The sequence below is a fragment of the Alternaria conjuncta genome, assembly GCF_024043145.1.
Source record: "Alternaria conjuncta strain BMP 0040 chromosome Unknown scaffold_7, whole genome shotgun sequence".
Classification (NCBI taxonomy): Eukaryota; Fungi; Ascomycota; class Dothideomycetes; order Pleosporales; family Pleosporaceae; genus Alternaria; species Alternaria conjuncta.
In genome coordinates this window covers 481,429-499,168 of record NW_026250096.1, presented here as the reverse complement: position 1 = coordinate 499,168, position 17,740 = coordinate 481,429, and the positions used below count along the sequence as shown (strand labels likewise).

Sequence of the window (17,740 nt, the reverse complement as noted above, 5' to 3'; positions counted from 1 at the left end):
GGAAGTGTTGGATCGGAGCAATCAATCAGCCTGCATTTCCTCTCCAAGCGGCGCCCGTTCCCAGAATAGTGTTGTCCCACCAAACGATCCACCTGGCCGGAGGCTTCTAGTAAACAACTCACAAACATGTTGAGTAGAAGTATACTAATCCCACGTCCACTCGTTCATTGATGTGGAGACATGGTGGCGGACGTCATACACGGGTAGGTACCTCCGCTGAGGGTTATGGTCCCGCCGGCGAAGGAGACATGTCGCCATGATCGCGGCCCACGGTCGCTTTTTTGGATTCAGCAGAGATGGTAGAGCCGACACGAACGGGTGCGAAGGCTCATAGCTCTTGAATCGAAGAAGCAATTGAAGCATCGTCGTAGGACCTTCCCAAGAGCAACCGCATGTATCGGCGTCGTGTATGTAGTAGCTAACCTGTCGGGATGCTTGAGTTTTCTCGGAGATGGACATATGGATGGTGGGTTGGATAGCGGCGCTATAATAGTCCGGTTCATGCGATAATGAGCGAGAATCCATCCATTGCCACACTGTCTGCCCAAATTTGACCTCCTCGGCAAACTCTCGATGACATGGTTACTTCGAGGGATGTGGTGCTCGTCGCAAAGCTTGCAACACAGTGTCGCAGCGTCTTGTTGTTATGCTATTGAGTGCACATTAAGCCTTGATCCTGGCTTTGATGTTTATCTCGTTGACATGGGTGTTGGGATCCAACTACGGCCTCAGGGTCAGGAGCTGGTCTCCTCTGTCGAGCCGTTGGGTATCTCTTATCGGTCAGGCAGTCGACTCCCGACCGGCCTGAATTGTCCCGTCGACGAGCTTGCGGCTTCTGCCTGAGGCACGACTTTCGTCTGGCCATACACGAATCCTTGGTGGCTGTCTTCCGGATGCAGGGACTGATTGGTATAAGGGCGCGCAGCAGGTTCGTGTGCTTAGCTATTGCTTGAGATGTCGAATGTCTTTCTTAGTTTTGGTAGTTGGAGAGATAGCGCGATTCGAACGTCCGACCGAGAGAAGGTGATCGGAAGCATCGAGGGGTTGGAGATGGTTGGTTGAGCTAAGCAGAATAACGGCACCGGCTGGGTCGAAGTTTGTCGACAATTATTGCGTTTATATATCCAATTCATGTTTCTGCAGACAGCATCGAACGACTGCTGCTTTCATTCTCGATGCAAAACGCCCATGTGAATTTGCTGGAGGAATGGGTTGTTTGACGAGGGTGTACGTGGGATAGTTGTACAAGATGTGCAGCTGCTGGTGGACATGCATGAGCGTGCATGTACGAGACGGTGTTGAGAAAACGACGTGTAGTTTAGATTTGAAAGTTTCAGCGTCCAACCATATCTCGTTCTGTGTTCGCTGAAGGGCTTGACTTTGCCATCTTCAGGTCTGGCGATACCTCAAAGTAATACTTTTCGGGATACAGGGAGCAGCAAAGTCAGGAGGTACACCGAAGACCTGAAAGGGTGATTATGTTGTGTTCGAGTGTTCCGACAAGCTGTTGGAAGAGACTGCAAAGAGCATCGGCTAAAGAATCGGCAGAGATGCGTCGCGTCGATACTGTGATCATTGTGTCATTACCACCAGGCGGCTGAGACTGGACATGACGGGCATCTAGATACACATCTTTGGCGCTGGCTACCTGTAGACCGCCTGCTATGCCGTGCACCGTATTTAGCATGCCCACAGTCGACGGATTCTAGTTGCTCAAACCATCGAGAGTGACGACGACGAACTGTGCGGCGCAATTGACCAGGTCGTTCTGTTGCGGTTTGGCTGTCCAGTTCGGAAGAACCAAAGTGCGCTCTAGATCTCGTTATGAATCGTCGCCGCTGTAGCATCTTAATTGTATAGGGCTCCTGAGATCGGAATTAGAGATCGAGCCAAGAGCGCGCCTCGGCCCGCAATGAGCGCAATTCGTCGTGCATAACCAGTGATGGCGCCAATGCACGATTGGGGCGTGGTTGATTCGCTTGACGAGCAAACGAGATCAACTTCAGCCCATGGAAGCTCGAACACGAATATTCCCATTCAGCAGCGCCACACCCTTCTCGCGTCAACGCCGTGGAATTCAGCTTGCAGGCTGTGTGAGGGTTTGACGGTACATTCATCGGCATTGTGATCGCTCACGACTTTCCAGAGTATGTCAAAGCGCTAGGAGTTTGAGTCTGCAGGATGGTAGAAAGAGGCTGCGCTATGGTTTGATGAATGATCTGAGAAAGGGACATCCGTACGCGACGTTGACACATCGCCTGGCAGGGAGTCGAGTAAAGTGAGTGCGCAAGGCTGGAAGAGGCGGTGCTACAGTGATGACGCGGGGATACAAGAGTGATGTTTACACTGTACACGTCAGCCAAACTTCCTTTATATGTACTTCGAGGCCTCGCATCTTCTAACCTACCTATTCTTCGCGTATAACCACCAGGTTCAACTGGCTTCTTTGGAGTCTGACGTCATTGCCACCACGATCGCAGACACCACGACGACAATCCTTCGTCTTACCTTTCGTGCTCATTCGCGCCTATGCTAACGCTTACGGGGAAGTCTGTGCCAGCGTGGGGACCTTATTTCGTAACTCGCCTGCTGCCACGACATGCGGAATTACTCTCTTGCAGTGTTGGAAGATACCATCTGGACCTGCGATATAAGGCCTGTCTGCTATCCGGCGACCAGCGGACTAGCTAGGGGGGTTATTTCTCTAGAGGTCAAGAAGACTTCACGTCGACGCTCCGCGGTGCTGTTATCTGCGTCGCCGTTGGATCCTTGATCGCTAACGGCGATGATGTACACAGCCGTGCTCGTGGTATGCATTTCTACAGAGGAGAAAGTGGAGACACGGTGGTGAAGGGGGTGGATCCCAATATGCTGAAATGGCCGTGGTTCCTGAGCGGTGCTAGTGAGATGGAAGCGTTTGTGGTACCGGCACAGGCGATAGGGCAGTGGAGCACAGGATTGCGACAAAATGCGGTCGTTCTAGTCGTCTTCGGCATGGGTGCCATGTGGGTCTCGCGATGTCTGGAACGCTGGATCTTTGCTAACTCGATTCAGTGGCTATGGCATTTGGCCGCACTGGGTCACCCTGCCGAGTCATGCTTGTGGAGTAATCGGAAGTACCTGCACAACCCCATGAGGGAAGGTGAGCCAGCTGCCGCACGCTTGAACCAATCATAACCGGACAGTGACCGGCTCAGTCTTTCTTTCGACTTCGTGCCTACCAGATCAAGCAGCCCTGCTCTGGTCAATCTTGTTCAAAGAGGATGGGAGTCTTTAGCCATATCTCGAGGGGTACTCTAGCACGGCCGAGATATGCTTGGTCGTATTCGGCGGCTGCTGTGCGTCTGTTAGCCGCATCAAGCGTACCTGGTACAGGCACCGATGAGGGGGTGCCATGACCAGGACCAGCATTCAGCTTGAAGTGGTTCCCGCTCGATGGGTATTCAGCCATCGATCGCAGTGGGGCAACGACGGACGGATTCGATGATTTGGAAGAGGACGTGCCTGTGGTGTCCGCTTGAAGAAATGGTCAAGGCAGCTCGCCGGTTAGGCCCACCAGAGAGGAGACGGCAGCCTCAATTACCGATGGACCGGAGACCGCGATAGCGCAGGCAAGATCGGAGTCCCCTGCATCATCATCGTAAAGTTGCAGTCGCATCTTCCACCGGCACAAGAGCGTCTCAATGCGTTCGCAGCGCTCTCGCGACATGTGCGCCATGCTTCTTCTCCCTGCGCCTTGAAATCCGCCGCACCTACCCGTCCACGCCCATGTCGGCCTCCACACCCGCACCCACGAGTAGCAGCCATGCAAGTGCAAGCAGCTCGCGCCGCGTACCGCTGGACAAGCGGAAGCGCACCGAGACGAGCTGCGACAAGTGCAAGTCGCGCAAGCAGAAGTGCCGCAAGGAGCCCGGCCAGGAGGCGTGTCGCTACTGCATCGTGCACAACATCGAGTGCCTGACGACGCAGCCGCGCAAGAAGCGCCTGTATGGCAGCGTCGAGGGGCTGGGCACCCGTCTGGCGCTGCTCGAGGCGCTGGTGAAGGGGCTGCTGCCGGAAGCCGACGTCTCGAGTACCGAGGCTCTGCGCCAGCTCGCGACGTCGCACGGCATCCCGCTGCCAGACGCGGCGGCCCACGACGCGCAGGGCGACCAGGACGACAGCGGCGAGGGTGAAGGCGACGACACGGTGTCGCTGCTGCCCGACCAGCAGGGCCAGGTGCAGTACATTGGGCCGGGCAGCTCGCTGTCGTTCCACATCAAGCTGCGCACGCTCGTGGGACGCGGCGCCCTACGCGAGTTTGTACTGTCAGTAACGCCCCTGCATGAAGCCTCTGGCGACATCGACTGACTGCTCCACCTCTAGTTTTGGCAAGAACGCAGCCCAGGCATCGTCGCCCACCGGCAGCGACGACCAGCGCAGCCTGCCAGGCCCGACCGCCGCCCCGACCGCCCACAACTCCGTCGCGGTCCACGGCCGCCACCTGAATCCCAGCGAGCGCCCGAACCTCGAACTGCTGATACGCGCCTTCTTCGAACACATTCACCCGGACTTCCCCGTCCTGCATGAGCCCTCGTTCCGCGAGGCCTACGACGCGTGGCTGGCCAACCCCAGGAGTGCAGACCCGGCATGGCTGTGCACCTTTACGTGTGTGCTGCTGCTCGGTCGACGGGTGGCGCGCATTCCCTTTCCAGAGGACCAGGAGCGGCTGTGGTGGCAGAGGACCCAGACGCTCCTTCCTGTTGTCATCTTCACCTCGAGCATCACAGCCATACAGGCCCTGCTACTGGCTGCGATACACCTCCACAACACGAACCACCGGGACGCCTGCTGGAACCTGACTGGTGCCGCTGTCCGCATAGCGCACGCCATCGGACTGCACCAGGACAAAGTGAACGCCGGACAAACACCGCTGGCCAGGGAGTCGCGCAAGATACTGTGGTGGACGCTGTACGCTTTCGAGACGATGCAGGTATCCTCCTACGACCGTCCGAGTGCCATTGAGAATCCAGGCGCAAAGACCAGCGCCCCTAACGAGAAGATTATCGGCGGCCCCCCGGAGTTCTTCGCATGCTCAACGCGCCTGTTCATACTGCTGGGCCTGACATGTCGCGCGCCCAAGACCGTCAAGTCCAACGCCAGCGATGAATCCTACGTTGGCCCCTTATCACCCGCCGCCGGCGTGCTCCGGGATCTAGTCCGATGGAAGGAGCAGTTGCCCCGGCATCTCCAATACGAAGCCATAGAAGCCTCGCCCATGCAACGAGCCCTGATGCTGATGCACTGTGTATACCATTATACCATCATTGTCCTGTGCCGCTCAGCCCTGCTTGCCCGCGCTTCTACCCTGACCAAAACTGGCCAAGACTCCACAAACTCTGCTCTCACAGCCATGGCAGAAGCTTGCTCAGAGTCTGGCCGATCTCTGGCTAACATACTGCTGAGACTCGAATCTTTAGGCAAGTTCGATGCCGTCTACTCGTGTGACATTTGGTACACGCTTGCATCGAGCTCGGTACTGGTCCTTGATCTGGTATGCTTGAATAAGCTGGGTGGTACGGACATGTCCGAGTCCAGGATTTTGTTGTCTCAGCTCGCAGATCTGGCACAGCGACATAGGCGAAATCCATTCATGCCTGGTACTATTGAGAAGTTCGCTTCCCTCGTCCCAGAGTTGCATTCCATGGCCGACTCTCTAGCTTCGCCCGTCAGATTTGCGGAACCGGAAATGGAGACCCATGACACCGGACCGCAAAGCTCGATCCCAGCGCAACAACTGTCGCAGCCAGACGCAGTACCGCACATGTACCATCAGTCACCACCCGGCGTGGGCACATATATGTATGCGGATCCTATGCCAGGTCGTATATACCCAGACCAGGCCTACATGGCGCCCTCAATGCATCCTAATGCCCGGTTTGATAGAACGACGCAGATGCAGTTTATGGACTTTACCATCAACAACATCCATGAGTGGAATTGGGCGGATATTGGGACAATGATTGGTCCTGAGGGCGTTCCGAATATGCCTGGAAACCCTCATGTGCATGGGCCACAACCGACGGGGCCGAATTAATCGCCGCCGACGAGGACGATGTAATCTTGAGAATATACCCCAAATGCGAGAGCGAGTTCAACTAAACATGACTGGATATCCTGACCACCGTGATACTGGCTTTGAATGTTTACTCTTCCGTATCTCAACCAAGGTTACAACAACAGGGACTACCATGAATTGAGAACGATAGAAGGTGCTTCTTGTTTCGTCCGCAACTACTCGCAAGTCTAACCTGGTCAGTCGAAGAATGAGTTTAGGACTGGTAGGGCTGAAAGCACGTGGGCTTGGCAGGTCCGCACCAATCACATCTCTTGCTCGTACCCGCACTCGCACTCGTATCTCACCGTACTCGGACTTTGACATTGCCAAGAAGAAATGTAACAACGCGTACGAGACGGCGGAGCATGCAGACGTACGCGTTGATGCAGGTACTAACAAGCAGAAAATGTATATTATGCTTGACGTGCTTCGTTGTACCATCTCACAACAGCGAAGATCAAGTCTTGACGCCGACCACTACGATCAAAACTACGACCGAACTACGATACGAATTGTACGAGACATTGACGAAATCAACACCATCTTCTTCACAACTTCAGCATGGGAGTATTCAATCTCCTTGACAAGCCCATCTTTAGCAGCCGTTTCAAATTCCCTATCCACGTCGCTCAAGTCGTTCTCGTTATTCTCGCCATCGCGCTTACGCTTCCTCGTCTGTTCATCACCAATGTTCCGCGCACACGAGCAAGCACGTATGCATTGGGCATGGTATGTTGAAACTTCCTAATCTGGCTATACCTAAGTACCATTGAGTATCGATCTGGTTACTAATACTTATACCTAGGGTGCCAAATCCCTCATCCTACTCATATACCTCATACTTTCGGAGCATAGTCCACGTTTCCAACGTTGGCACAGTTACAAAGCGCATGCCATAATCAGCTGTATTGAGGTTGTCTTCTGGAGTGTAGTTGCTGGGTTGATGTTTTCAAGCAATCTCAGCTATTGCAAAGGGCCAACATGCGGTCTTAGTTGGGTCGTAGTCGTCATCGCCATCGTCATCGTGTGAGTTGGGTAACTTTCTCATCGACTCTTAAACTAACACATAACAGCAATTCTGAGATCATCGTAGCAGGAATTTGCATCAAAGAATTCCGCGAGTGGAAAAGTGCGGGAAAGCCAAAGTCAACGAAGCAGCAGCACACCCGTCGCCCCGCATTTGACGAAGAGGAAGTGGTTCAAAGCAGAGTCGAGCGCCCGAAAGAAGCGCCAGTCCAAGCCGCCCAACAAGCGTACTTCCAGTCTGAGCGACGACACTCACAGCGCAGTCACTCCAGGCATCACGGCGAGTCACTATGGGAGACTCAGCGTACTCCGCGATCCCCCCGAAAGGAGCGTCAACACCGTTCGCATCGCTCCGAAGATCGTGCGCGTGAGCGGGAAGAGCGTTCCATGCATGAGATGGAGGAGCCACGTTATGCTGAACATCAGCAATATACGCCGAGTGAGCCGCGGTACTAGTGTGAGCATTGTATACAAATGTCTATCATCACGATGATAATCTAAAAGACATGACGAACAACATCCGGCGTTGGTCATGATTTCTGGATGCTATCCAGGTGTTTTCAAGGCGTTGGAGTGTATGGAGGGATTGCAAACGGGTGTATAGGAGTACAACGATCTGTACCAAAATTATCATGTATACGTCTTCATGTCGGTCTTTCTGGCATACAAGGGCAAGAGTAAACATTTCTACGTTGGAAAAATAGAAGACGCATGAGATGCAAATGGAAGCTTCCAGCGACATGGGATTCTGAACAAGTCCTCTCGATCTGAGTAAGGGTATATGATGAATACGCGGGTTATGACACTGTTCAGCTGCCGCAAGGAAAAGGCATGTCTTTGTCAAACCCCCTTGGAGTTGAACAGTCTCAGACGTGGATCAACACTGTCGCATATCTCGCCGCTTTATCATGAACCATCTGTTCACCCATAGTATCATGTAGTCGCCCTGTCGTAGTCTTTCCCACCACACTCGTCCATTCTATACGCTCGAAATCTGGATGTGCAGCATGTACGATAGCTATTCTCGTTCTGCTTCGTGGCCAGTCTACATGACCAAACACAAGCTCAGCAACAGCGATTCAACAAACTTTGCCCGATCCGATGTTCCTGGCGTTCTCTTAGGCTCGTTGACAAGTGTGGCTGCATCGGCGTCCGTGTCTGCGCCTGCTTCTTATGACGTGCGCATGGCACGGCTAGGTGTTGAGATTGTGCCTTCGAATTGTGCTTCTTAAAAGTCAGTTGTGTAGTGGTTGTATCATAGGGCAGGATGAATTCCTCATACCAGAGCTTGCAGTAGGAAGGGGCGACGTCATAGCGAGATAGTACTGAAGTGAAGTTGGTCGACAAAAAAGAGATGATTCAACTAATGCCAGACACCTACAACATGAGTTAATATGATAGCGATACATATCAATTTTCTCGGTGACGAAAGTCGCGAGGCTGAGGATATTCGGCCCTCTAATCCGGCTGTGAATGCGAGATACGAGTCGAGATGACCGTGGCCAAGCAATAGGCGCACGCTCAGCGCGTGGCTTGGAAGAAGTGAGCTTTGAGCAGGTCAAGACATGACTTAGTTATTGCACTTGTTGCGTAGCGAATGACCTCGTCTCCATGATACTATTGTAAACGAATCGCTGCTTCTCGCCATTCCACGTGCACTGCTTGCTTTCTCATTTACCGTACAGACTGCGCTTTCTTACGACGTGCGTGATGATTGTCTGGGTGGGATACGTGTGACGCTGTTCGACAAAAGCGTCAACCTTGGCCTGATGGTACACTTCTGGCGGTGATGCGATGCATGCTTCCAGTCCTCCACAGGCGAACAACCCCGAGCGCCAAGGATAACTTGGTTGTCCTCTTGTACTGGGCTGACAATCGAAAGCGACTGAATGCGCGTTGTCATGTACCGGTGATTGAAAACATCTGCTCACGCTCTTGCCTTCACATTTCCTCAATCATCCAACAAGTCCAGCCAAAGCACTTTCTGCTCTTTGAAAGACTCATCCTCGATAACACCGCGGAACGCGACCTCGGCCTCCAGCATTCCTGCTTCGACGTCTCCCTGTCCCATCTCCTCTTCCTCGTCACTGCCACAGCTATCGTTGCGCTTCTCTAATGCGTCAAGCATAGCCTCGCCCTTGGTCTCAAGCTCTTCAATGCGCTCATTAGCCAACGCCAGTGCTTCTCTCAGCGTAGACTCGGTGTCTGCCGCGGCTTGTGTAGTGGCCGAGGTGCCCTGAGATGTGTACCTATGCAGCGTGGCCTTCAAACTCAGATTGCGCTGCTGCACCTTGTCCTTGGTACGGTCGCTCTTCTTAAGACGGGCGACGGTACGCATTGCATCGTTGAGCTGATCGACAAGCTTGTCGTGCGCGGAGACGAGGACCTGGAAGCGCGAGTAGAGTTGCCCGCCAGCTGTCCTATCCTCTTCATGGCGGAATCGGAGATTGGCGTTTTCCTGCTCGATCTCAGACACAACGCAAGTTTGGTGCTCAAGGTCTTGATGGGCGGCCTTGAGGTCCTGTTCTTGCTCCAGAGCGAGCGAGCGCCAGTTGTCTCGGTCGCGACGGAGGCGAGCTGTAAGTGATTGCGCCCAGGACAGTTCACTTAATAGACCTTGCTTCGATCTTGAGGTTGTCTGTGGGGACTTTGGAGATGGGAGGGAGTGTTGGTAGCTGGTGGTGAAGCTTCCCTCACTGGGTAGGCGAAATTCGAGTGTCAGTGGGCTCGTGGGTGCGGAGGCATGTCGCGTGAACGATCTGAAGAGTCGCGACTTTGGGTTTGCGGTGACGATATGCGCTTCAGATACAGCGGCTGGCATTTTTGGCGTTGTAGCTGCTGGTGTTCGGGTACCAAGGGGATGTGACGAGGGTTGCATATAATGGTGGTACTACAAAGAAAGTGAGACAAAGAAATGGTCTCAGGTGTGGACGTTAATATGTACAGCCAGCAAACGGGTGTGCGGTTTGAATGTGGGGTTCAACCCTGGGTGACTGTCGCTGCAGGTCGCGTGTCGTACGACGCGTGTCCACGTGCGAGCGCGACCGGATTGCCCGCTGCTTCCGCATTCACCTCGGACATGTACAGTACGAAGCTGCGAGATACGCAAGTAGAAATGGATAGATCGCCCGATGAATGTATGGAGACGTGGTGGGAATGTGATCAATTAAAATTACACGAATCATAGAAGACACGATGACGAAGATGCTGTTACTTACCAGGCGCTCTAATGCGACAAATACAAGAGAATGTATGCAACATCTCACAGAGCTATGGCTGCAGCAAAAATGCCCACAGCACCCATCATCGCCATCGCAGTCGGGAGGGATGCAGCAGGTGCCAGACCAGTGCTCGGCGTTGAAGCGGCACCGGATTGAGACCTCGAAGGCGATGTCGCTCCTGTTCCTGATGCCGAGCCAGTAGGTGATGGCCCTCCAGTCGCTGAGGCTGATCCTGGAGAAGACGCACCAGTTGCGGTGACTAGTGCAACCACCTGATACGCCTCCATCTCCTGTATCTCGCTCTGCGACAAGACGCTCGTGGACGCGACCTGGTCGGCCTGGTCCGGGACGTATCCGCTCTGGGTGACGTCGCAGGTCAAGTCTGCCGTTGACATTGCGCCCCGCCAGCTGCAGGCCATATCCATTGTCCACGCGCCTGGAGTCGGGTCCGTGAGGTGCATCTCGTACGTCTCAGGACCTTGTAGGATGGTGTACGGCTCGCAGAAGGAGTAGTCCTCGTTGGAATCATCGTCCTGGCGGCGCATGCGAGGCGCGGGTGTAGGCGAGGGAGTCTCGGAGGGGTCGTCTGTGATCGGTACTGGCAGTGTTAGTGCAATCTCTCGCGACGGGTGCATGACGTACGAAGATCAGACGGCACGACTGACACGCCGACTCCATCTGACGGGCAGCTGTTCTCGTAGGTTGTTGCGCTCGCATCGGAACCGAGCACGGTGAGGGTGCTGTCGAGTTGGAAGAAGTTGAGGATCGTCGCGGACTCTTGCGCCATGGCAGCGCCGGCGAGGAGCGGGATGTAGCTGGAGGGACGCATGTTGGATGACTGGCGACGGCTGATGGAGAGGCATCGCTGTCATGGTGGACTAGGCCTGAAGTTATACATTCTCTACCTGTCGAAATCAATACTTCGTGGTGTTACCGACGCCACCATGCCTTGCAATGTTAGGCGACGAATCGCAGCCGCGGTGTGCCTGGCGTTGTGATGATGCATCAGCAAATACGAGAGGCGGCGAGACGCGCTACCTGGAGTTGTTGCTTCCTAAGCTCAGGGGCGCGCGTGGCTGGACTGTGATCGACTCATACTGACAAAGATGTTACGGTAGCATGGTGGCACTCTATCCGAGGAAATATCAGACCCAGCCCTGGAGGTGTCTAAATCGCTCTAGAATGTTGTTGACTTCTTTTTCCAGCCAATGTAGGGCCTAGCGTAGTCGATTTGTTGCTTTTGGCATGAGGCGGTGGGAACAAGGGGAGTGTGATGATGAAGGGTGCCCAGGTGCGAGGTTGGGGTCGTGACACGCATTAACCCGACTTCAACGCATCGCACTCATGTCACAACAGAGAAGATAGTGTGAGGGCTATGTAGCAGCTGAAATCTGGGCGTGCACGTGTGCAGTCATGTCGCAACATGTGTGGAAAAAGAAGCCCACGCCCGTGAGGGGTGTCTGCATCGTTGGGCAAAAAGAAAGATATATTGCAAATGGCAAAAAGAAACATTCCGACACCGGGAATCGAACCCGGGCCTTGCCGGTACTGCGCTGCAACAGCGAGCTTACTCTGCAATGAGAGCGGCAAATCCTAGCCACTAGACCATATCGGAAATTGATGGAAGGAGTAGACAATTAGACATATATAACTTTAGCAAAACTTTTCCGACGAAAATTGAGGGGTTTGAAGTTTGCCGGACACGAGAAGTTTGCAGACAGCAGGGTGGACCGCGAACGGGCTAGGACAGCAAGTCATTCATCGTTGAGTCATCATCGTATAGGCTAGAGAAAAACTGGTCATCATTCATTACGTCGTCATCAAGCAGCAGCGCAGTGGACAGCCCAGAAACGCCCAAGTCAGTAGGCTAAAGATCAACGACAAATCCCATAGCACCCGAACCCAGACATCGACAATTTGGACACGAAAGAACTATCCCATCAGCCCATCACCGGCGTATCCGCTCTCTCCGGCAATGACTGCGCGATGGGCGCCAACCCTAGCAACTTCATGCCATTTTCCAGCACGACAGCAGTCGCTTCATAGAGCGCAGCGAAACCGGGGGTGACCTTCGCATCCTGATCACCCTCAGCATCCTTAGGAAGACACTCGGCAAGCTGCTCAGTCACACTGGCGAGATAAGTAACAACACCAGCCGGCTCGAGCGAATGGTAGGTCGCATCCACGACCTCTGTGTACTGAGCCAGAATGCGCAGAAGATTGGCCGGGTCTTCTTCAGCCAACACTTCGTAATCTTCATCCGAGAGTTCAGCTGCGGCGTCCGTGCCTTTGAGCAATTGGCGGAGCTTGGCCAGCCAGTACTGCAGATCCGGGCCCGACCCAAGCTTGAAGGCAGCCATCGCGCCGGTATCGAAGGCATGTGTTGTTGTCAGACGAGTCGAGAGCTCTTGCACGAGAAGTGACGATGTCGCCAGTCCTTCCCTGACATCATCCAACCCACCTACCACTTCGAGCTTCTCGGCATCGGCTTCCGACAACGCAGTCATCGCTTCCTCACATGCGTCCAATATACCCTGCGGCTTGTACCCTTTACCAAGCGTCGCCGCCATTTTCGATACCTCGCTGAACTTGACATGCTGGAGCTTGTTGGCGAGCTCCTTCATGTCCATCGCCTCCAACACCTTGATGAGCTGAGTAAAGTGGACGCTATTGTCGCTGGCAACCACGTACACCATCTTGTCGAACGAGTACTTCCTCGAACGCTCCAACACCGCGGCGAGGTCTCGGAGAAGGTACGTGCTGCTACCGGAGCGGTCGCGAATGATGGCCGTACCAGCCTTCGCACCTATGTTCTGCATGTGAATGATCTGAGATCCCCCGCTCTCCTCCGAGATCCCCTTCTCCTTCAGCATCTGTTCGACTTCCACCATAGTCTCAGGCTTAATCTGCGACTCGCCAGAGTACTCATCGAAGCGCACACCAAGTCGCTCGTAGAACTTGGTGTAGTTGTCGATATTGGCATCTCGCACGCGCTTCCAAAAGGCCACAAGCTCCTCATCACCCTCTTCCAGCTTCTTGAAAGCCTCATTGCGTTCTGCAAAGATGCCCTTGCTTTCGATCTCGGCCTGCGCTTCGCCTTTATCTTCGCCTTCCTTCGCCACTTCGTCACGCGCCGCCTTGCTCGCCGCCTGTTCCGGCTTGAAGTCTTCTTCAATCTTGTGGTAGACCTCCAGCAGGTGTCCGACCGGATCCGCATCGTACGCCTCTTCCGAGCCGTAATTCGACCAGCCAACGTACAACAACGCGATCGGCTTGCCCCAGTCGCCGAGGTAGTTGATGCGTGTTACATCCCATCCCATCGCCTCGTATAACCGGCCGATGCATGCGCCGATGATTGTGCTCCGCAGGTGCTTTCCTTGGAACTCGCTGGTGATGTTCGGGGAGGAGAGCTCGACGACGAGCTTCTTGGTCGCGTCATGTGGGACGGCGGGAAGTGTGATAGAGCCATAGGAACTCTTTCGAGACGAGGTGTATGGCAAAAGAAGACGTGGCACGGACGTGACCTTGAGAAAGACACGAAAGTGAACGCCATCCACAAAGGGTAGGATAAAGAGTGGGTCGTCTTTCGGAAACTACGATCTTTAGCAAGTTGGTCTCGTCTACGTTCCGCAGTCTAAGGGCATGACATAACGTACCTTTTGCATCAGCTCAGCAGCCACTTCACCAGCCTTCATCCCTGGTCGCAGCTTCGGAAGGACCACGGCCAGATCCCCACTGGAAATGTCATTCGGCCACAGTATACATTTGAATGTATGCTCAATATCGCAGCCCAATATACCCACTAAGATTGCTGCCAGATGTACGCGACACAAGTCCAGTGGATTGGCTTCTGCTCTCGCCGCCGGCACGTCTGGCAGGGGACTGTCCAGGCTTAAAGAAGCCACGCACCCCTCGAGCGCTTCCATGATTTTGCCTCTGGTATTTTCAGCTGGCTCGATTCTTGCTTGCCCGCCGTGTCGCAAGGCTGTGAGTATTTCTCGCTCCTAGTTCGCGATCTAGCAGCCGTCCAATGGGCACAGTCTTTCCAGGTGCGTATCAAGACGAGCGTTGAATCCGCGATATCCTCACGGCGTTTGAGAACTGTCCAAATTTGCTATAGCAATCGAGTGTATATATGCATTCTTGGTAGCCTCGTCGCATGGAGACGGCAGTCTTAGTGACGAGGCAGTGTTGTCGTGGTTCGTCGCAATTGGCCTACAGCTCCTGCAGGCGCGCTTATGGCGATCAATGAGAACTCCAGATCTATGCCGGCTGTAGGCAACAAACTGACTCCCCGCACTTTGATGGGTATTACAGTAATCGTAAATAACGCTTTGCTGACTGCGTGCTGGACGTAGCTTTCAAAAGCCTGTGTGTTCTTACGACACGCATGCCCTACTTCGTGCGAGGTTTCGTCTCGTAGCTTCTCTGCACAGCGATGCTACTATGAGTCTCACCTGCGGAGTTATATCATATTCCCAATTAAGAAGCGCAATCGTTCAGGCCAGCTTCGACAGAGAGCAATGTGCGGACAAGGCTACTAAGGCAGCGGCACGAGGCCAATCCTCACGCTAGAATCTTGGAGTGCTAACAGTCATCAAGGCTAAGTTCGTCTGTATAATATTTGCGACACGAAGTTTGTTCTTGCCGCATCTTTCAATTCGAACCAAACGTGCTGCGATACAGGTCTTATATTGGGCCAAGGTAAAACCCTCGCCACAGACAGACCACCGTACCTCATCTCATCATAATAGAAGAAAAGATATGAGTCGCTACGTCCCAATTCTGACACAGTAGTTTCAAACGAGGCTGAACGTGTTAGACAGCTGGCGGTACAAGCTCGATATCATCTGCTAGTGTTATTAATCATTCCTTTCCATGAAGTTCTTCCTGGTCACTGACCTGTACTACCATACCCATTATGGGCATTTTTTCTACCCCTCTTTCCAATTCTCAACACAAGGCCTTGTAAACGATCAAGATTGCTCAGCAGGTAAGTTAATAGAGAAAGCGCAAGGCACATCACTGTTAAAGAGATGGCAAACGTCCTAGGTGTACGATCGAAGTGGAAAATATCTCGATCAGCCCCGAAGTATTGCAGAACAAGGACTAGAGGTGTGGTGATGCCAAAGAGCTTGCCATGTTAGCAGGACTGACCTTTTTTCGGAAGATGTAGATCATCCACTAACCAGAACATTCACACGTGTACCTCGACTTGTCTCCCTGGCAGCTTCAGTTGTCTCCTTGGCAGCTTCAGTACTCGTTCGGTTGAGTACGTGTATTTTGTGACTAATTTCGTTGGTCTGGCGATTCAGCTCATGCGCATGATCGGCGCGAAGTTGACTCTGACAGCTGAGGCGATTACTGACACGCTCTTGGTAGAACAGGAACTAACTTCGTTGTTAGAGTGAACATGGCTTAGACAACATACAAAACATACCATCGTCTGAGACTCTTTGCAGGTCTTTTCAAGCAAATGTAATCGATGTTGCAGATCGTCCAATGATATGAAAGCAGCCCTTAATCTCTTGAAAGCCGAGAGAGAACCGGGATCTTTCAGCTCGGAGAAGTAACGGTAGTCTCCGCTGGCGGCTGTGAATGCTGTCCATACGCGTAGGGTTCTCTTGATGGTTCGATGCAGCTTACCCAGGATCTGCATAGTCGTGACGGTTTCTCTGAATAGTTGCTCGATCATGGGCTGGTCATTGGCAGCGTAACCGCTAGTGAGTTCATGAACATGTTTGTCTTTCTATATTGCATCAGCCACGAGCCATGTAATCGGCGTCTTTAAGGACTCACTAGCGCTTCTATGCCCCTCTCGAGGAAGCGAATGCACCAATCCCACTCTTCCAAGGCTCTAAAGATACGAAGCTCAATGATGCGCAACCAGTAGCGTCGGGGATCCCAGATAGGCCTGTTCGCGTCTTCGACTGTACTTGCGTGGCCATTGCCGTCAGCGGCGAAATAATCCTCTTCCAGAACTAAAGGCTCATCATCTGGCCCTCCTTCGTTTCCTTCATCGTCAGCCTCTTCATCGTCTTGCGTGAAAGGATCCCGAGGCGCATTGACGAACGCCCAACCAACCCATTTAGAGTTATCCCAGCCACAAATGACGATAGAAGTATGTGCTTCACAAATTAACCATCTCCGCAAGTGTTGCTGGTCACCGTGCTGGGACGGTTGTAGCTGCAGATACGAAACGTCCAGCCGACCTCTCATTCTTTGATTTTCGTGCAATGGATCAGCAGCGCTCGATGTCGCGTGATATCCTCGTAGCGTTGGGAATGGTAAATGGAATTCCAACACGAAGACCGGAAGGGACTGTTTCTAGAGGCTCATTAGTCCAGTACAGATGCGCATGTGAGATTGCTTACTGAGATTTGCACTCGTATTGATGTCTCAAAATCGATGTGTTTGGCAATAGCATCGCGTAGAGGGTCGATTTGGTGTTGATACACTGTGTCCACCAATGCTTTGATGTATTCAGGACTCAGTCGATTGATATAACTGAACAGCTATCAGCATTGATAACATTCACGAGCGAAAGGCAAAATTCCAAGAGCTTGTAATGCAACGATCAGACAGCTGGGCAGTCCTCCAGTATGATGACTGTCGTGGCATGATACCAAATGCTTTGAAGGCAGGACAAGGCTAAGGATAGCCCGATGTTAGCTCGATGAATCTTATAAGACATCGTGAATTGAGACGAGAAGTGAACCAAAGTCAACCTACATCAGTCGGCGATCCGCGTCTGGCGGACTGCTGGTCGGGGTACCAAATCGCTGCTCATATTAGTTAGATCAAAATAGACTTGGAATGATACTTACGTCAGCAAGTAACAAGTCTCTTAGTACCTCTGGCGTGAGCCATTCTTGATCGTAATCTCGACGTTTTCCGGTGCCGTATGCGCGGTCATCCAACCTCGCCCGTGCTGGCTGTGGATCGTTGAGAGAGACCGTCTCCATGAATCTCTGGAAGGCGTCTTCCTTCCATGACGGTATAGCACTCTTCACGTCCCGGAGAAAGTAGTCCAACGTTCCTCGTTCAAATCCCGGAATGTTTTCTCTCTCCAAAATGAATGGTACATCCGCCAGCGGTCGGCAGGTTGAGAACACGGGATTCCATAGCTTTGGTTGAACTTTTCTCCGTGTGCTCCTTCTTAGCCCTTGCATCTAGTCTTTCGCGTACCAGAGAGTGGTAGAATAGCCTAAAAGAAGGCGGCAACTGCAGTCAATGATTGGTCAGACTCCGAGAACGTTCGGATCATGCTCCAAATAACTCTAGATGGATGTCAATGTGGCGTATTTCGCCGTGGCTTTACGATGTATTAGACAATGCTGCATCTGCTTCATCTGGTGCGAGTGAAATGCGATGAAATCTTGGCAGAATCTAATGT

The 17,740-nt window shown here is 53.0% G+C and overlaps 4 protein-coding genes and 1 non-coding gene across 5 annotated transcripts; 1 reads left to right on the top strand and 4 right to left on the bottom strand.

Moving 5' to 3' along the window:
* Positions 1–3,768: 3,768 nt before the first annotated feature.
* Positions 3,769–6,076, top strand: J4E85_005248 (uncharacterized protein; the record flags this gene model as incomplete). The annotated part of the gene is made up of 2 exons (XM_051469497.1): positions 3,769–4,307; positions 4,366–6,076. The coding sequence occupies 2 exons, from the start codon at positions 3,769–3,771 to the stop codon at positions 6,074–6,076; spliced, it is 2,250 nt and encodes a 749-aa protein (XP_051326328.1).
* A 2,998-nt stretch (positions 6,077–9,074) lies between these two features.
* On the bottom strand, positions 9,075–9,944 carry J4E85_005247 (uncharacterized protein; the record flags this gene model as incomplete). The annotated part of the gene is made up of 1 exon (XM_051469496.1): positions 9,075–9,944. One exon carries the CDS (start codon positions 9,942–9,944, stop codon positions 9,075–9,077), a length of 870 nt encoding a protein of 289 aa, XP_051326327.1.
* Positions 9,945–10,385: 441 nt separating this feature from the next.
* J4E85_005246 (uncharacterized protein) lies at positions 10,386–11,173 on the bottom strand (the record flags this gene model as incomplete). Its single annotated transcript, XM_051469495.1, has 2 exons — positions 10,386–10,942; positions 10,987–11,173. 2 exons carry the CDS (start codon positions 11,171–11,173, stop codon positions 10,386–10,388), a joined length of 744 nt encoding a protein of 247 aa, XP_051326326.1.
* A 682-nt stretch (positions 11,174–11,855) lies between these two features.
* J4E85_005245 lies at positions 11,856–11,959 on the bottom strand. The gene has a single exon. It is a non-coding gene; the product is annotated as a tRNA-Glu (tRNA).
* Positions 11,960–12,284: 325 nt separating this feature from the next.
* Positions 12,285–16,563, bottom strand: J4E85_005244 (uncharacterized protein; the record flags this gene model as incomplete). Its single annotated transcript, XM_051469494.1, has 6 exons — positions 12,285–13,937; positions 14,001–14,079; positions 14,744–14,801; positions 15,710–15,734; positions 15,785–16,093; positions 16,144–16,563. 6 exons carry the CDS (start codon positions 16,561–16,563, stop codon positions 12,285–12,287), a joined length of 2,544 nt encoding a protein of 847 aa, XP_051326325.1.
* Positions 16,564–17,740: the final 1,177 nt, after the last annotated feature.